The sequence below is a fragment of the Xiphophorus hellerii genome, chromosome 17, assembly GCF_003331165.1.
Source record: "Xiphophorus hellerii strain 12219 chromosome 17, Xiphophorus_hellerii-4.1, whole genome shotgun sequence".
Lineage (NCBI taxonomy): Eukaryota > Metazoa > Chordata > Actinopteri > Cyprinodontiformes > Poeciliidae > Xiphophorus > Xiphophorus hellerii.
This window is the reverse complement of record NC_045688.1, coordinates 4,283,349-4,300,689: the sequence shown is the minus strand read 5'-3', so window position 1 is coordinate 4,300,689 and position 17,341 is coordinate 4,283,349. Positions and strand designations below refer to the sequence as shown.

General features: G+C 36.3%; 1 protein-coding gene across 4 annotated transcripts in view; it reads left to right on the top strand.

Moving 5' to 3' along the window:
- The window catches only part of LOC116736679 (voltage-dependent calcium channel subunit alpha-2/delta-4-like), a 65,665-nt gene extending 51,781 nt beyond the window's left edge, over positions 1-13,884 (top strand). For 2 of the 4 annotated variants that reach the window (XM_032589306.1, XM_032589305.1), the window contains one exon: positions 13,548-13,884. In XM_032589306.1, the coding sequence (XP_032445197.1) occupies positions 13,548-13,726 (179 nt within the window). In that variant the 3' untranslated portion in view covers positions 13,727-13,884. The remainder of the gene's footprint in view (positions 1-13,547) is intronic. The other 2 variants (XR_004342654.1, XM_032589307.1) reach the window with 2 other exon arrangements.
- Positions 13,885-17,341: the final 3,457 nt, after the last annotated feature.

The following is a 17,341-nucleotide window of genomic DNA, read 5'->3' as shown; positions in this document are numbered from 1 at the left end:
GATTAATAACACTTCTATAAAGAGAGCCTTATTGTAAAGTTGTAGACATCTATCATTATAATTTTTTTCTGTCTAAGCATATTTCACTGCTGCCACCAACTGTTTTGGAGGGGAACTGCTTGTTCCTGCTTTGTGTTCCCACAGGGAGTCGCCTCCCTGTGGGAACGATCGATCATTTCAGGACTGACCTCGCCTGGTAAAAACTCGCCTCTTGTTCTACGCTTTGCTTCGTTGAGAGGGTCTGGACCCTCAGCTAGTGAAAATTGTTTTCTGGAGGCATTGACTTTGTTGAAGTTTTACATTTTGTAAAGTGAGAAGTGCCGAGCTGAACGGGACGGCCAACACAGACTGAATGACTTTGTTCACTTCCTATACTGCCGTTGCTAAAACTACAGGCAGATTGCAATTCTGAAACAGTGCAGAAAATCAACGTCATCATTCACAACTTCTCTTTCTGTTCACTGATTGGCCTGATTGAAATTCAACTGGAGAAATCAAGCTGAATGGGAGAAATTTCAGGTAGAGTACTGAAGGAAGATCATAATCATATGGAATTGCGTAATAAGTCAATGACCTGGCTAGTGGTATGGTATTCCAACTAAAAAAAAGATTTAAAAAATACCCAATTGGATTTATCTATATAGAAATGTCAGTGAATCTGTAAAATGTGTTTCCAGTGACATTTAGGTTCTTGTCTTGTTTTGTGACGCAGCTTTAAATTTACCGAACATGCAGATGGGCAAAGGTGATCTGTGGAAGAGATTCTGTTCTTAACGGCTGGTGCAATTTTATGTTTGTTTACACACAACCATATAATTACTTGGCTTCTTCCTAACATGCAGTGAATCATAGAGACACACATACACATTATGCTGTTAATGAGCATGTGAATCATTTGGCTCACTTGGCAGTGGGAAAATGAAAGAATACTGATTCCCCAAGGAAATCAAACCAGAGGAAAATTAGAAAATATCAGTAACTGTTATCTAAACATTATTTCTGCACAGAGAATAACTCATGCCCTGATGAGAAAAAGATAGATTTTAATTATTTGAAGCTTAACAATATTTCAGTTTCAACGATTTTTAGATGCCAAAGTCCCCACATTTGACTTTATTGTGAATTTCCTCTCATCATAAGAAGGTCAAACTTGACAATCAGTCTCAAATATATACATTCACAACTAGTAATGATATTTATTTATTTAGGTGACCCCAACAACTAGCACATCTATGAAATTCTCTTTATAGCCACCAGAAAGCTTTTGGCATTATTCTGTCTGGATATTTGACCTTTCTTTTTAGGAGAAATGGAAGTTCTTTTAGATTAATTGACTTCCTGGTACCGACGTTACTTTCAGGCATAAACCACAAATTTCTGAACAGCTTTGAGCTAATGGCTTTGGGAAGGCCATTTCTTGTTCCTAATCAAGTTTCTTTAATCCGTGGCAGACTGTTGGGCTCCAATGATAAAATCTTTAGCACAATTTATTTTACCTATTAAATATTTAAAGTGAGTACTTTAGCAGAGCCAGGAACTAAATAATTTCTTATTGCTGTGATACTAATACAAAAATTAACAGAGTGTGGTATAAATTTAAAAAAAGAAAAAGGTTTACGTCTCTTTTGTGCTGTCCATGGTCCTGAACCATGAAACGGAGAGAATTGTGTATCATGGTGGGAGATTAAAATCTAATGATATGAATAACGATGGTAGTTACAAATTCAAGAGCACTTACAACAGCGGCTCATTCCACTTTAAATATTTAATAAAAGAGTTAATAAACAGTATTACTCCTGTCTAGCTTCATTTCACGCAATTAGCTTATCTCATTGTAGATAAGCTAATTGCCCTTTTTTTCAGTCCTCTGTATTAACTGTACACTTCAAGTTTCATTTATATATTTTATAGCGATTTGCCTCAGCACTGTATCTCTGACACGGCTTGTTCATTTTACCTTCTCAAATTACTGCTGGTCCCTGTTTTTGCTTATCTGGATATCTGAAGGTTGTGAAGTTTTCTGCTGACACATCCCGGTTTGCATTTAAATAAGGTCATCTCCAAAAGTGACCAGTTGTCCCTCTGGCTTTCTGTGATCTTGCCTCGCCTCTTTTTCTAGACGGTGACCTTGTGCTCGTTTTCCGGGCTTGGAAAATCTGGCTCTCAAGCAGAGTTCAAAGGAAGAGGATAATCTCAGATTTACATTAATCAGTTGGCCATAAAATCCAAATCCAAATGAGTCGAAGATTGCATTTATTTCTGCTGGGAATGTGGGGGAAAGAAAGCCAACACTCCCATCTATTACTGGTTATTTATCCAGTATCTGAGCTGTCTAGATAATCATTTGTTTTAGTTTTAAATGCATGAATCTGGACCTTTTATAGGTTGGGTAAATTGGCAGCACAAACACACATAAATACAGTGTGGTCATAATTTCTCTGCTTTCTTGTCCTGTCTGTCACTGGAGATCTTGGCCAGTAGAAATCTGTTTTAGCAGCCAGTAGCTTATGCCAGCAAGACACTCTGTTCATTGGTTATGGACGATGATTAGCTGAATATCTCCATTTTTGTTATATTACTGATCTGCTGTCGATTATTTACTTTTAAATCTCTGTATTGCATGTGTGTGTGCATGTATGTGTTTATTAAAAACTGTACTTAGCAGATTAAGTGGTGTTTCAGGTTGTCAGTCAGTGACAACATTTAGTCATTTAGAGCTGCAACAAATTAAATGTCATACACAGTCAAACTTGGCTGATTTGGACACGATGGTAATTAGGGAGATTTATGATGCCCTCGAAAAAAGTATTCAAATCCGTCGAACTTTTCAACTTTTCTGTTGCGTCATCTCAACCTCAAATTTTAGTGTGTTTTATTTGATTTAGATTTTATGGACACAACTAACACAAAGTAGCACATGACTGCGAAAAGGGAGAAAAGTAAAAAAAAAAATCTAAAGTTTAACAATTAAAAAAATGGATGTTCTGTGAAAGCTCCATATACTGAACAGGAAGCATAAATTAAAACTCATGCCACACTTTCAACCTTCTATTTGTAAAAAGACTAAATGCTGTTTTCATCCCAGTGTCTACATATGCAGAAGTTTGTTTTGGTGTGTCGCATAAAAAATGCCCAAAACTCATTGGTTGTTCCTTGAACATGAGCATCTGAATTTAACATTTGTTCTACATTTGACAACATTTTTTTACTCCTCACTAATATTTCGCTTCGTTCCAAGTTTTTCTGTCTTTCCGTAGCCTTTCAGTTTTCAGCAGATGAAATGACAGCTGTCTGTGATGTAACCTGAAAGCAATCTGAGTAATGAGTGGACGGAACAAGAAAACTCTTTCATGTGAGCCTGTCTTCATTATTATTAAGCTCCTGCTTTGACTTCTTAAACACAAGATGGATGCTGTCTTTTGTGTCAAATTGAATTATTGAAGTAAACATCACTGCTTCGCTCTGTGGTACACTGTTACAACTGTGGGTATAATAAAGCAGTTGGGAGAACATGAAAAATATGTTTATGTTAGGGTTTGGAGCTTTGCAAGATATATTCAGTCAAGAAGTAAGACTTGGAAAAAAATATAAGTATTCAAGCTATGTCTGATAAAAGCTGAGCTAAGCAATATGTTGTTTTTTCTTGGCTATTGGCAAACAGAGCTTCTGGCACAGAAATCATCTGGAAGTGCCAGAGACTTCCTGCCAAGGCAGTTTTTAAAGCCAGCTCTGTTCCATCGCTGATGCAGGAACTATGTGATGGAAAAACATTTGTACCAATCATCTAAAGCAAAAGAGCTTATTTTTAACTTTTCTAATTGCCATCCATTGTATTACCCAACATTTCTGTTTTATTTTTAATACATTCAGGGGTATTGGTTTATTGCTCTCCTTGATTAAATCCCCACAGTCCTTGCCTTCAGTTGCCAACAATATTGATGGCATATAAATTTACAAACATTCTTTCGTTAAGAGAGTCACCTCCTCTTTGTTTTTCTCTCTCTTCAGAAAAGCTTCTCTTCCTTTATCTCTATCTCTTTACTCAACTATACACCTACTTTGCTCTGTAATTTACTCTGCTATTGGATGTCAGTGAAGATGAATTGACCCAAGGCATCGTATTAACACCAGGTCTGGCCAGACACACTTGTATCAACTACCATAGGTTCCTGTGTAGGGAAGTTGCTCCAAGTCATCTATCTTTTTACACACATGCACACACACACACAGGAGGGTTTTATATATGGGTACTCCAACCAAAGAGTTGCTTGAACCACTCTTCACTTTTGTCACGTTTTTATGAATTGCCATCATGGTGAGTGAACATCTCTATCTTCCAAATAGCCAACAATGGTTTCTTTAGTGAAGATACATATATGTTTAAATACTTTCATCCCCTCTTTATATATCCGAATTATGTTGCATAGCTCAAATTATTTGATGGACAAATTCATGGATTAGAATGAGACTTAACTCCTTGAATGTAGTGCACCTTTAATCAATTCCTTAGCCTCAGGCTACAATTTCCCTTAATTGCCAAGTGGATTCAAGCTACTCACTGTTCATTGGTTTACACTTTAGGTTTATTGCTGCAGAGGCTTCATTCAAAAATGCATCCCTCTGGTCCAATCTCTGCAGGAATAGGCACCATCCCTCATCAGTCCCCCATCCCAATCCTTTGCACACTTATCAGGTTTAGATTTCTCAACATTAGGCAACTGTGACTGAGAAGGAGTTTAAAAAATTGTCCTGTTGCTGTGGAGGTGAATGAGCTACACCGAATTTTAATGGTAATAAACAATTGCAAAAAGTTTTGGTTGGTCTTGAACTAATTTTGGAAATCCTATGGATTTTGGGTGAACTATTGTATGTTTTTCTATCCAAACATACTGTAAGTATCATCAACAGATCATCAACACTTAAGTAAAGGCAACAGCAGCTTGAATATGCTACCAAAAGCAGATCAGTTTAAGACCTTTTTCCCTTTTCCCAGCATCATGAAAGAAAATAACGCAAGTTTACAAACCCGCAGAAATCTGGCGATTTCATACCGTCTTTAGAAAGGTGATAAAATTCATAACAGCCAGATAAATGGTTGGGAGGCATTTCCCAGAGAAACAAAGAAAGTAGTTGGTAGTCAGGCTAGGTGAGGGATGGGGAGTAACTGGGAGCAAATGAGAGAAGCATCCTGTCATGCAAGGTTGATTTTTAACGCATGTGCAATCTTTTTACCTGAAATATTTTCACATCAAATGGTAACCATTAAAGATAAAAGCAGAAACTTGGGAATTCTGACTGGAAAAAAAGGTGTAATATTGAAAATAGTGTGGGAAATGTCTTATATACATCTCAAATTCAGCATATGTGTTGGTATTTTAAATCTTGTCCTAATTAAAGATGGACTTAGGTAGGTATCTACCTGAGTGTTGCTAGATTTACATTTTTTATTTTTATCCCAAGCAGTCATTAATCATCTGGACAGGGTGCTTTATTAAATCTGTCCTTTAAAATATTATTAGTTGTTTTATTGAATCCACTATAAAGCTGCGTCATTGTTGAGCAACTAGATATCGAGATTTTTTTAGATTGCTCTTTGTGCAATTCAGGTAAGTCACGTAAAGCAAGAAGGTTCATCACAAATTTAAGAGATACACAATGACTGGCAAATTCTTTCTCCATTTACATTATTAAATATTCAGTCATTGGATTTCTCACCAAATCATTCCAGAATGTCCTAAACTAAAATCCTGTTGGCTCTTTGACAAAATAATTCTGATATATAGATTACCATCTGCCTTGACTGAGAATAAAGGAAGTATACCACATTCTAAATTTGTGGTTTTATCCCTCACACAGACACGCAGGACCAAGTTGGTTGTTTTTTTTTTTTCTTCGTCTCTCCACTATGAATGATTTAGTGAGTGCGCCTCCAACAGGGCCACTCAAGAGGGCTTGGAAACTAGGTTAACTTGAGGTAGGCTGTGCTGACTTAAAAGGTCCACACATAGACTGAATGTCAACAGCATTTATTTCCATTTATAAGAAACAGGCCATCATTTTAACTCTTTCAGCTCTGTTCCTGTGCCACTGCACTTCTGCTCGCCACAGATTCATCCTTAACACGACTTTTGGATTCAACAAAGAAAAGAAGCAGCCCTGATACAGATGATTTTATTCTGGAAATCTGAGTTCACCACAGCCCATTCTGTAGAAAGATCACAGTCTACACTTTCATTTTATAACTACTGCATGCCTGTGCCTGGGCACGTGTCTCGGTTTGCATCCTCGATGTCCGAAAAGATAAAGTGAGAGACTTGTCTATGAAGAAGAGGAGAGCATGGTGAGACAGAGGAAGACAAGGGAGGGAGGTTGAGTCATCATCATTTTTGTCCAATCCCCTCACTCCTGCCTGTTGCTTTGGTAACATGATGTCAGTGCAGCCTCTGTCAACTCCTTCGAGGTTTGTGAGCATTTGCACAATGTGTGTGGTCTTCTGCAACTTTTGAGGTTGAAAGGTTGCGCTTAATTGTTTGTTTGATGTCAAATGATTAAAAGGTGAGTCTGTCTGTGCTTAGTATATACATGTTCTGCTCCTTTTCCATGTAATAGTCGCACATTTTCAAAGAACCATGAATTTGACTTAGTGGATATTTTATCTTATGTATGTTTTCGTGTTTCTCCTACAAGCTTTAGTGTATTTTATTGGTGTTTTATGAGCTACAGCAGCACAGACGAGTATGCAACCCTATTAAAATATTTTTTTTTTTATTAATTACAATCAAAAACGTGTGGCCCCCTAGACTGAAACATTTGAAGATTTACAGGTTGTAAGCTTGATTGACGTTTAGACTTTGACTGAGCCACTTTACCGCATTATGCTTTGTTCTAATCTCCTCTGGTTTTACTAAACCATACTGTTTTTGCCTTCATAAAATGTCCCTTTTTCCATGGTAACCTGCGTAATTGCTGGAGCATTATCACTTCATGAAAGCAAAAACTTGCAGAACCTTTAGAAACCTTGAAGAAGAAGGTACAAAGAAAGAAAGTCTAAAGGTTTAATTGTACTCAGGAGCAGAGAAAAGAAACAGTGCTCTGAACTGCTTCTTCTATCTTCTTATTCTGATGACATTTGCTGCTACAAACTGTAATTATGTGTTTTTGAGCCTGACAGACAAAAACAGAGCACAAATGGCATTTGTAACCCAGAAAGCTTATCATCGTTTGTTTCAGTCCGACCATCTCGTTGACAGTTTTGATGCGTTGGATTGTGTGTGTACCACAGAGCAAACAAACAGAGAAGAGTGAGACATTGTAGGAGAAGATGCAATGACATCTGTTGAGATAAACAGTAATCTTCTTGCCCACAGTCACTTCAAACAGAACACACTCACTTTTTTTAGGATTTCAAGCGAGCCTAACAAGCTTTTCAAAGCATCTTTTCCGAAAGTCTTTTTTTTCTGTCTCAAAATAGGCATAGAGCTTAGCTAGAAGTTTAATACTTATACTAGGGGTTATACTAAGGCAGTTTTTTTCATCTCCAAAGTAAAGTCTTTACTAGTTTATTGTGGTCATTTTCTTTCTACTGTAGCTTTTTTTGTTTCTCTTAAAATGATGCATTAATGATCCATAACATAAAAGTAAAGTATCCACCTATGATATTGTTAAAAAGCAGTTTACTGTTGGGAAAATTTACCCTGCTTATTGTTTTAGCAGACAAAATTATGCACAACCAGGACGTAAAGAGGTACACCTTACATTCAGATTATTTCATTATAATTGTAATTATATGGCATTTGTGATTCAGTTCGGTAAACTCAAAATTAGGACTTTTTGTCCTGTTTTATATGAAAAAAAGAAACCATTTTCTTCTTGCTTTTGTTCATTTCTGAGGTTTTTAATAATTCCAAAAGAAAGCAAGTTTTATATATTAAAATGATGACATATTTAACAAAAAAAAAACATTATCAAGATAACGTATTTAAATTGTTACTGTAGCAAGACGAACTTTATTATCTCAAGGTAGTTCTTCTGAACAAAAATCTTCATTAAACGTATTTTGTTTTGTCTTTTTTATTTTTTATTTTTTTTACAATAAAATTTTACTTGGAGGGATATTCAAAATTATTTAGAGACCATTTTACGAAATAAAACAATGTATGCAATGTTTAAGCTCATCTATTAATGTTCTGCAATTACCTGTGTTTATGAAGATTAGACGCAGAGATACTGCATTGAGTTTTATTCTAGAAAAGCTGCATGACTTTTTCCACTTGATGTATTTACTCTGTGGATACATCAAAGTAAATGTGGTCATCTCATTTAAGCGAAAGTCATCTTACCTATCAGACATCGGTCTCCTCGCCTTTCATTTCTAACATTTACTCCTTTTTTTACTCTGCATGCAAAACAAAGACAAAAGTCAAAACATGGCAAGTTGGTGTTTACTGTGATGGAAACTCATGCAGAAACATTTGATCTCCCCCACTTTACCAATAAAGCCCACATTGAATATGAATAAAAAGCATCCAGATCATAACATCAGTAAAATTAATTTATCTTGTTTTATCTCTTTGCTTTTTATCAGTTTCGCCCATCTTGGTTCTTCTCTCACCTATTTGACCTGACTAATCCATCAGTTAATCTGTTGCTGTGATTACAATATCAGTGCTTCATTGACCTTCCTGCAGATAATGGCTTGCAGTCTTATTTTCTCTTTACCTCCATCTTTGCTATCCAGTGCCTTCCACTCATTTTATGTCACAGCCTCAAACTGGAATTAAATTTCATAGGATTTTATGTGATAGACTAAATACAGCAAAATTAGAAAGTCAAAGGGAAAGATGATATGATTTTCAAATTATTGCACAACAACCAAGTGAAAGGCGTGGGTTCCATTTGTATTTAGCCCCTCTGACATTTCCTCCTTTTGAGAGATGTCTCTATCACTGTTCCACATCTAACCTCAGGTTCTCAGAAGGATCTAGGTCTGAACTTTGGCTAGGCCCATCTGAAATGTCTCATTGTAGCTCTGGGTAAATGTCTGGGTAAATTTGTTCACAGATTCTTCCACATCGGTTGTGAATCTCTGCCGCTTTATGGGTCCCTTGGTTGTCTCTGCGATTAATTTTCATGTTTATGTCATGACAGTCTAGGTAAGAATCTTCAAATGAATGGATCGAACAGTGCTTTGTAAGATATTTAAAGCTTGAAATATAAGTTTAGATAAAACTTATTTTGGGGTATCAGAGTAAATCAGGATGAATACAAATCCTCACCACACTTTGCAGATTATTTTTCTAAAAAGATATTTAAACTATAGATCATTTCTTTCTTTCTTTCTTGTTGGGGTAACATGCGCTACCCCAATAAAATACATTGGCATTTGTTGTTGTAAAGTTAAAAAATGTGTTCAAGCTCAAGGAGAAGGAACACTTTTGTGTCACACTATCAACCTCACACATCTACCCTAAATACATACTGCTGTTTATAGTGTGTGGGATATGTGAATGCACTGACCTCCACCTTGATGTGTTTATTGACTCCTATTGTGTGTGTTTCTATATATTTAATCTGTATTCAGGGCTATACAACAACACCCGCTCCATACACCAGTCATTTGACACAAATTGACCTTCTGTGCAATCTCAGCACTACACACACAAACATGTTTAATGAAGTCCAAAGATGTGTGAACATGAAATAGCACTCGTTTTTGGCTTCCATGCTGCACGGATGCCCTGAATGTGGACATTGGGTGAATGTCAGAGGATCAGTGTGTTGGATGAAATGCAAGCTGCAGATTGAAACAACCTTCATATCTCTTGCTCCATTCTTCACTGTCAAGCTTATAAAAAAAAAAAATCTGGTTACATCTAAAAATACCCAACTCTGTTTTCCGCAAAACAGAGTTGGGTTGGTTTACAGTTACGATGGTGAGTCAGTCTAATGACAAGAATTTAGGCTTTTACGCAATGGATCAATTTTGTGATTATTAATTATATAATATGATTTACTGTGTGGAGGAAAAGGGGTCCATCTCTTCCCAACTCTAGACTACGGAGTCGTTATATTGTAAAAGACGATGCAGTTAAATGGACAACAAATCCTTGAGTTGCAGTGAAAAGGGAGGCATTAATTCAGTTCTTGAAGACGTTGAAACCTGATTCAAATTCAACAGAAGTTTGTCTTACGATAAACAAATTTTATGAGTTGTTAAATTGAGATTTGTTTAAAGATCCTGGTTTCTAGAAACAGTTGTGTGTTTTTTTGTGTTTTTTTCAGAGTTTCTTTTATATCTCACCTGACTGATTGTATTTATAATGCATTGACAGCACAAATATCCACATTTTTGAGGGGTAAATTTGTCCTGAAGAAAAAATACATCGAGGGTCAGCCTTTAGTTGTCTAGTCTTACTAAAACCATTGTTTTTCCTTTTAGCACATTGTTCAATATTTACATGCCTTTGTTTCTCCTGTCACTATCTCACTAGTGAAATAGCCAATTAACTCCAGCTCTGGTCTCCAAAGATTTGCATTTATTTTTTATTAGCTCATTTTCTATTAAAAATATTCTCAGTTGTGATTGGCAGCTCTCGCTTATTGTGCCTCAGAGTGGGAGTATACAAAATATGCTTACAAGCACACACATTTTCTCTCTCAAGGTCCTTGCAGACTAACCTGAAACCAATGTTAGCACATTTAAAAGCACACACTTATATTTACCTGAAAGAGCTTTAAGTACTGCAGCACACACACATCCATGATAGGTGATCAGAGCGTTGGCTTTAATTAGATTTGACCTATCAGCCTCTAACTCAAAGGAGGAAAGACGGCAGATTACTGCTGCCCTCTTTCATGGCCTTTTGAACAAATAATTTAAGATTACAGTGGAGGGGGTTGACTTCAGGGTCAACGTCACCATGGAGGTGGACGGATTCAAAAAAAATCTTACTCTTTCATTTTTTGCAGTGGTGACGAAAACAACAGACCAAATGTGAACCTTTTGCTTTTAATGACTTGTGAATTTTTTATTCCTATAGGCAAAAAAAAAAAAGTTTAACCCTTCAGGAAAAGATAAACAACCTCAGACAAAACATCCCTCCAATCAAACACCGTTTCCTGTTCATGATTGACTGTAGGCGGATTACAGCCGTGATTTTTAAAAGATTGAAGAAAAGAATGACACAGAGGGGAGAAACCAGGAAAAGACAAGCCAAACTACACATCTTACAATAGAACCTGTTGCCTCATTTCTAAAATAAAATCTACATGTGGTTCTACTGTAACAGGTCTAAAACTCATCACCTAGTGGCATTAACAAAAATATATTTAAAGTGATGTTTTCAGGGCAAATCTGCCTCCTACAGCTTTTAATTTAAATGCTTGGTGGCTATAAAAGAATCGTGAGTAATGCCTGAAAAAGGGTTTGGTTTTGAAAGGTTGTACTAATGCTGCAAGAGAAAGCACAAAAGGAAAAAAGCCTTTGGTGCTTTTTTTTATGTATGTTCGTCTTTTAACATATTGTACTTTAGAGATGTTTTCATACATTAACAACCTCTTAGTATTTTTTCTTTTAAGAAAGCCATTAGTCTTCCTTGAGTTCATGTTTGCCATAAGCTACTCGTGTCGTCATTTCTATGTTGTACCAGACTGTGGTTTGTAGAGTCAAGTCAACTCTTACATTCCTCATATTTGGCCTTTGCAGAATAGTGAGATTACATATTATCTAAAAAAATAACTCACCATCTGCACTGTAGTAAGTCAGTGTTGTGGGAATGCTTTTTTCAGCAGGGACAGGGAAGCTTATCTGAGTTGTTAAGAACTTGCATGGAGTTAAACACTAGGCTACGATGGATCTGTTAAAATAAAAGCACATCCATGTTTTTGAATGGCCTGGTTAAAGTCCAGACCTTAATTTGTTAGAAAACTGATGTTTACATATACTCTTCATCTTCCAATCTGACTGAAGTTGAGCTATTTTACACGAGGAAATGGACAGTTTTTGTCTCCAGATATACAAAACTGGTAGAGACATTGAAGTTTGTGATTGTAACATGACCACACGTGCAAAAGTTCAGGAGACGTGATCGTTTCGCAAGGCATGGAAGACGCCAACGTCTAACAAAAACTGAGAAAGTCTGAAGAAGTCTGATAAAGTCAACCTTGATGATTGAAAAAGCTTCTTGTAAGCATAGAATGAAGCCATTAGAGGGTTTAAAATGTCTCCAAAGTAATGCACGTATTAGGTTAAATGATGCTCTCAAAAGGGATTTTGCAGATTACTGTATATACCTTAATGTCCTAAAAGTATTGAATCGGTGTTACTAAGCTTGTGGGATGTGTACTGTAAATTTCCAAACAGTATATGTCTGTAAGGGGAGGTAGATGTGAGCTTTGTGTATTGTAATCAGCAGAGAGGTTTTAAGTGGCTACCCAGGGCACACTGGGAGGAAAACGCTGAGTCTCTGATGCTAATACAAAGAGTCATATCTTTTCACGCAGCGTTATGTGTATTTTCCTGTGTATATGCGTGGGTGGTATATACAATATGTGTCTACTGGGAACTTATGCAATTACGGCTTCTTCTTTTCTTTTTTTTTCCTTATTACCAGGCTGACTGAAATGCTGACAGACGTATAACCCTAAGCTGACATAAGCAATCGCTTCGCCCTTGTGTGTATATTCCTGCGCGTGCGTGGGACATGTTCAAACGGACACTAATTCTCTGCATTTTATGACTGAGAGGGCTACGTAGTGGAGGCGTTGGATATACACATGCACTCAAACACATTCTGGCTAAGAATAGGATTTTTTTTTTTTTTTTTTTTTTACAGGGCTGTGGAGGCTCTGAAGGCCAGTGACTGTAAAAAGGATTTTCATAAGTTGAGTTCTGACTTCAGGGCTGATCTCCACTAAAAGACATCTTCTCCTCATCCAACCTGAGAGCTGGGGCATTAATAATGCTATTAATGTTCTCTTTCTGAAGTGCCTGACTAGAAACTGTAATTTGCTTTTTCTGGGTGCCGAGTAATAGCAGGTATTATCTAACCTAACGGTACATATTGAATATACTTTTAGGTTTTTTAGGGTCTGGGTGTGTAAAGGGTTGAGTGTTTTAAGCATCATTCAGTTTTCTGAAATACAAACCATAAATGTCCAAAATCCTTCTTACATTTATTAATATATCAGTTTCATCATTAGTCTTAGACTTTGTCACACAGAATCAAAAAGGGCTGATTCACTGTTTTTTTGTTGTTGTTTGTTTTAATTTTGGGTATTAAGTTTTAACCTGGATCTGAAAAAGCATAGAATCGTTGTGTCCTGTATTCATCCCTAACAACTTCAAGCACAATTTTGCATCATGTGTGAGTTTAACTCCATGTCAACCGTCCTAACCTCTTAAATAATTTTTTGAATTTATTAGTAAATTAAGGCTGCCGTTGCCTATGTTAATGTCTGTCTGTGAAGATTTGCTTCTGTAATTATGCAAAACTGACCTGTGTTATTTTTGGTGTCTTTCTTTTTCTTTTTTTTTTGTATCTTGACAGCTGTTGGGGTTCAGATGACTCTGGAGGTGCTTGAATCCAAATTTAGGACCATCGCTGCACAGGTAAGACCATTCAGATGGTACACTGTCAGTAATATTTTGGACGTGGCACCAATCAGACTGGATATTGTATTTTATACTAAGGCCTTCAACTCATCCACCATTCCTGTCATATTTTAGATTTACCTGATTATTTAAAGTTTAGACATACAGACATCCCTTCTTCATGAAGCCTGCTGCTCATTGTATCTTCTTTTCAGATATTTTAGCAATTAGAAAGCACAAGACCAGCATATTTTATGTCCTTTACATACATTTAATGTGGTGAAAACTAGTTGCGTTTATTTATTCTAGTGAGTTTTAAAGGGTATTTTTGTGAGTTTTCATATTTTAATGATATTACAGGAATTTCTTTGTATTTTTTTAGAATTATTATTCAATATCGAAATGTCTAAAAATAGACTTGCCAAAAAGTATAATTTGTTCATTCATAACAGTAGATTTGAACATCTCTATAGTTGTTTCTCTTTTTTTTTCTGTTTTATTTCCTCAAAAACGTATATTTTGGAGGGCTTATACTAGTGTGGATTATTAAGCTTTTAGGAGCCATTTTTTGGCAAAACAACATTTTACAAGAAATTCTTGTCAGGTTTGATGCAGTTTTCATTGCCTTCACTTATATCTCCATAAACCAGCTGAAGAAAGAGTTCTATTCATTAATTTTATTTTTAAAAAGCAGCATCACTCTTTGCACAAATATCAGTTAAAGTGTAGAGTTTTTAAACTAAATTTAAGCAGACCAGTTTGAAAGAATGACTTTCAGTTTTTGAAAGGAATGAAGCAATTTCTAGACCTCTGGAGTTGCCCCGCTCTGTTGTCAAATTAAACCTTTAAATCTTAACTTTATTGCTTTTTTTCCAGTGGTAATTTAGTTTTTCCCCTCGTAGAATATTGAAGGTAGAGTTTATTGTCCTGGCTTTAATGACAACTTTTTATTGTAACGTTAATTGCTTTTTATTGAAGAGTGTTTGTGCAATACAAACATAGTTAAATTCCAACCCCCTATTTTGTTGCTTCAAATATTAAACGCAACTTTGAGGCTGACTCTATTTCAAATTGTCAGGCAGGTTCAATTAAAGTGATTCTACAAGTCAGGCCAGACTATGGCTGGAGGAATTGGGAAAAATAAATCAAATCGGTTAATTATGGTAAAGAATGAGGGAAAAAATGAATACATTTATGCTTAATATGAGAATTAACATTAATTAACATGTAATTTAGTCCCCAAGAAGTTCCAGATGTTGATCATTGTTTTGGTATCCTGGTTTAAAACAATGTTGTTCAGTTAGATCATAAATTTTCCACTAAAAAGTCCACTAAGTCTATGATATATAAATCCATTATTATTTTTACTTATTAAAAGATCCAATCAAATTATTTACTAGTCCATTAAAATAGTTATTTCTACCTCATTAGCTGATAATTAAAACATGTAGATCTCGTTTAGCCTAATGTAGTGCTTCATCTCACTGCTTTCACCGATAAATAAGTGCTTACCACGGCTACTGGAGCATATGTACAGATTAGATTCCATCATGGAAACTGTTTAGTGCGATTCAAGCTCTGCTGGGAGTTGCAGAAATAGCCGTAAATGAAAGATGTGAGTAACCTTCCACACCTCCAGGAGAACCGGGAGAACTTACCTAATTTGCCGTAACACTTTTTGCAGTAGCAGGTGTTTGATGGTTTGCTCCCTCTCCTCTGCTCCCATGGCTGTAAATGACAGCAGTTAAAAGGCCATTTAGAGCTTCTGGCTAGCCATTAGGTGATGGATAGCTCCAGCAGCGAGGCTCTGTGTGTGGGTACGTTTCTGTTTGTGTGTCAGGATATGCGTGTTTCTGTTGGGGCGCATTGGTATGTGTTAGAGATGTGTGTCTGTTCGTGTTAATATGTGTCAGATTAACAGTGAGCATATGCTCTGCCATCTGTGCCAAAGTATCTATTACGTCCATCTTCACACACTTTGTTTGTGATGTAATGTAGTATTCTTATTTTTTACTCGGTTTGTCTGATAAAAGAATATATCACAATTCTTCATAAATTTTTTTCCCCTTTCTTCCACATTTTCCACAATTTTCCTCTTTTAGTCAGTTTCCTTCATATATTCATTTTCACCCGTTTCCTCTCTTCCATCCTCTCATCCTCCCTAAGCCAGCTTACGTAATCATTTTATCTTGTCATGTACTTTCAAAAGGCTTGTACACTCACTGCATGTGCTTGTTAGACCAGTGTCCATGTGTGTAAACGCATAGGTGCGCGCAGTGATGTTGCTCTTGCTCCATCAGGGATTACGCTACTGCACATGTGGTCAGTCCCAATTTCTAGCAATTATCAGGCTGAAAGGAGAGTATTCCTATCTTCTCAAATATTTAACTTTTTTAATATTAAAACAAAATGTTATGTATTTTGTTGTAATGATTTGTCACATACTAATAAAAAAATAGCACATGATCATTAAGTGGGGAAAAAATTTGCAATTTTACAATTAAGCCCCCCACCCCCAAAATTAGATTTTTGTCTGTGCTCTTCCCCTTTTAGTCAATTTGTTATTGCATCTTTCTTGGCTGCAATTAAACCTGGAATCATGGGACATATGTCTCAACTGTAGCAGGGTTGTCAAGATAATATAGATATTTTTGACATAATTGATGCAAAAAGTGTATTATTTAAAGATAATTGTTGGGGCTACATAATATCACTAAAACATGCAATATGCCATAATTTTAGCAAACATTGCAAGGATATTATTACTTGCAAAAACTCGTCTTTGTGTTTGTGACCACTGCAGACTTGGACATCTAATAGTAAATCTGAAAATTTATGGCAGAATGTCGATTATGTTTATGAGTCATCAAGTTTTCCTGCATATTATTATTATTTCCAATACATTAATGAACTTTATGCCGTCACAATCAAAAGCCACTTTGAAATTCTCCATAACATTACACTGTGAATATTGATAGAAATAAAACTGGAACCGAGTGTGTTTACACTGATCCTTTAATTCCCCTTTAATTAATTGGATGAGACAGTCCATTTCCTTTTAATTTAGTCTCCCATCAAGCCTCACTATTTGCCTGTGTTGTAGCGGGGGACACGCCGCCATTCCTCTCAGTCCACTGAATTGTTCCCCGTCCCAGGAGGCAGCGATGGGAGGCCGAGAGAAAGACTGACACTCGGCTGTAATGGGACTGAAAAGGATGATAAATTGTTTCATTCACAGTTCGACATGCTCTGTTTGACCTGACCATGATTCCAAAGACATACTGTCCATAGACGCCAACCCACACATTGTGCTCAAGACATGAGATGTGACCATTTAGTGCTTTTTTGACATATGGGCAGATCAATAACGGAGAAAAAGAACAAACTTCCCTCTTGAAAGAAAAGTTTTAAGCTATATTTTTGCTTTATTATTATTATTATTATTATTATTGTTATTGTTATTATTATTATACTGTAGGGACATAGGCTACTTTCAGCCATTCTTTGCTGCTATGTTGATTTAAATATTTATGAACATCTCTGGTATATGTCAAAACATGTAAAAGTAATATTTTTTTAGAAACCAACCTTTTATTAGAGTACATTTATTCCCTACATGTTGATGGTTTTGGAACACATCAAAAATAAACTCATTTGGGCGAGCCGTGGTGGCGTAGGGGTTAGCGCGACTCGTATTTGGAGGCCTTGAGTCCTCGACGCGGCCGTCGCGGGTTCGACTCCCGGACCCGA